This window comes from Neopelma chrysocephalum, unplaced genomic scaffold (assembly GCF_003984885.1).
Source record: "Neopelma chrysocephalum unplaced genomic scaffold, ASM398488v2 Primary Assembly neopelma1_26, whole genome shotgun sequence".
NCBI lineage: Eukaryota > Metazoa > Chordata > Aves > Passeriformes > Pipridae > Neopelma > Neopelma chrysocephalum.
The window spans coordinates 31,252,579-31,253,657 of NW_020897695.1; the positions used below are offsets into that span (position 1 = coordinate 31,252,579).

At 63.2% G+C, this 1,079-nt stretch overlaps 1 protein-coding gene across 1 annotated transcript in view; it reads left to right on the forward strand.

Annotated features, from left to right (window-relative positions):
* Positions 1 to 748: 748 nt before the first annotated feature.
* MYLIP (myosin regulatory light chain interacting protein) overlaps positions 749 to 1,079 on the forward strand; it is a 15,330-nt gene continuing 14,999 nt past the window's right edge. The window contains exon 1 of the mRNA XM_027676090.1: positions 749 to 956. Coding sequence (XP_027531891.1) covers positions 870 to 956 — 87 coding nt within the window. The 5' untranslated portion in view covers positions 749 to 869. The remainder of the gene's footprint in view (positions 957 to 1,079) is intronic.

A 1,079-nucleotide genomic window follows, 5' to 3' on the forward strand; every position in this document is an offset into this window, starting at 1 on the left:
AGGTTGTAACCAGATGAGGGTCGGCCTCTTCTCTCAGGCAACTAACCTGGATGAGAGGAATAGTCTTAAACTGTGCCAGGGGAGGTTTGAGTTGGACATTAGCAAGGACTTCTTCACGGAAAGTGTGATTAGACATTGGAATGGGCTGCCCACGGAGGTGGTGGATTCACTGTCCCTGAAGGTGTTAAAGGAAAGACTAGAAGTGGCATTTAGTGCCACGGTCTTGTTAACATGGTGGTGTTTGATCATAGGCTGGACTTGATGATCTCAAATATTTTCCAACCTAATTGATTCTGTGAAGGCAACATTTGCTTTTTACACCCCCCACAAATGCTTACTCTCACATTAGTGTCACAGGCTGTCCCTGCCCAGTGGCCTTGGCCTCCACCTGCGCTTGGAAAAACGCACATGGCTTTGATTTAAGCGGACGTAATTCCGACGTGAGAAGCTCCGGGCTATGGCGGCTGAGGGCGGGTGACGGCAACGAGGAAGCGTTGGGGCGGACGAAGGCCCCGCGTGCCGGGTCCACCGAGCGGCCGGACCTCGGCGGGCACGGGGGGGGGCGCCAGAGAGTGCGGACAACGGCCGCCCTCCCGGGGGCGGCGGCGCTCATTGGTGGCGGCGGCGGCCGCAGCCATGAGCAACGCCTCGCGATTGGCCCGCAGGTGCGGACCGGGGAGGGGCGGGCCGGGCAGAGGCTACATAAGCAGGGAGCGGCGGTGGCAGAGCGCAGGCGGTGTGGGCGCGACGGGCTTCGGCGGCCGTGGGCGGCGGCTGGGACGCGAGCGGGGCTCAGCCCAGAGCGACAGCGACGGCAGCGGCCGCTCCTCCGGTGTCCGTGGCAGCGGCGGCTCTGGCTGTCCCCAGCCATGCTGTGCTATGTGACCAGGCCGGACGCGGTGGTGATGGAGGTGGAAGTGGAGGCGAAAGCCAACGGCGAGGACTGCCTCAACCAGGTGAGGGTTTTCTGGCCGCCGGGGCGCCAGGGCTCGGGGAGGGGGGCTGTGATGGGTGTAGCGGTGGCTACTGGGCAGCGCGGAGCGCTGGTGCCCCCCAGGCACGTGTGTCTCCTTTGCCAG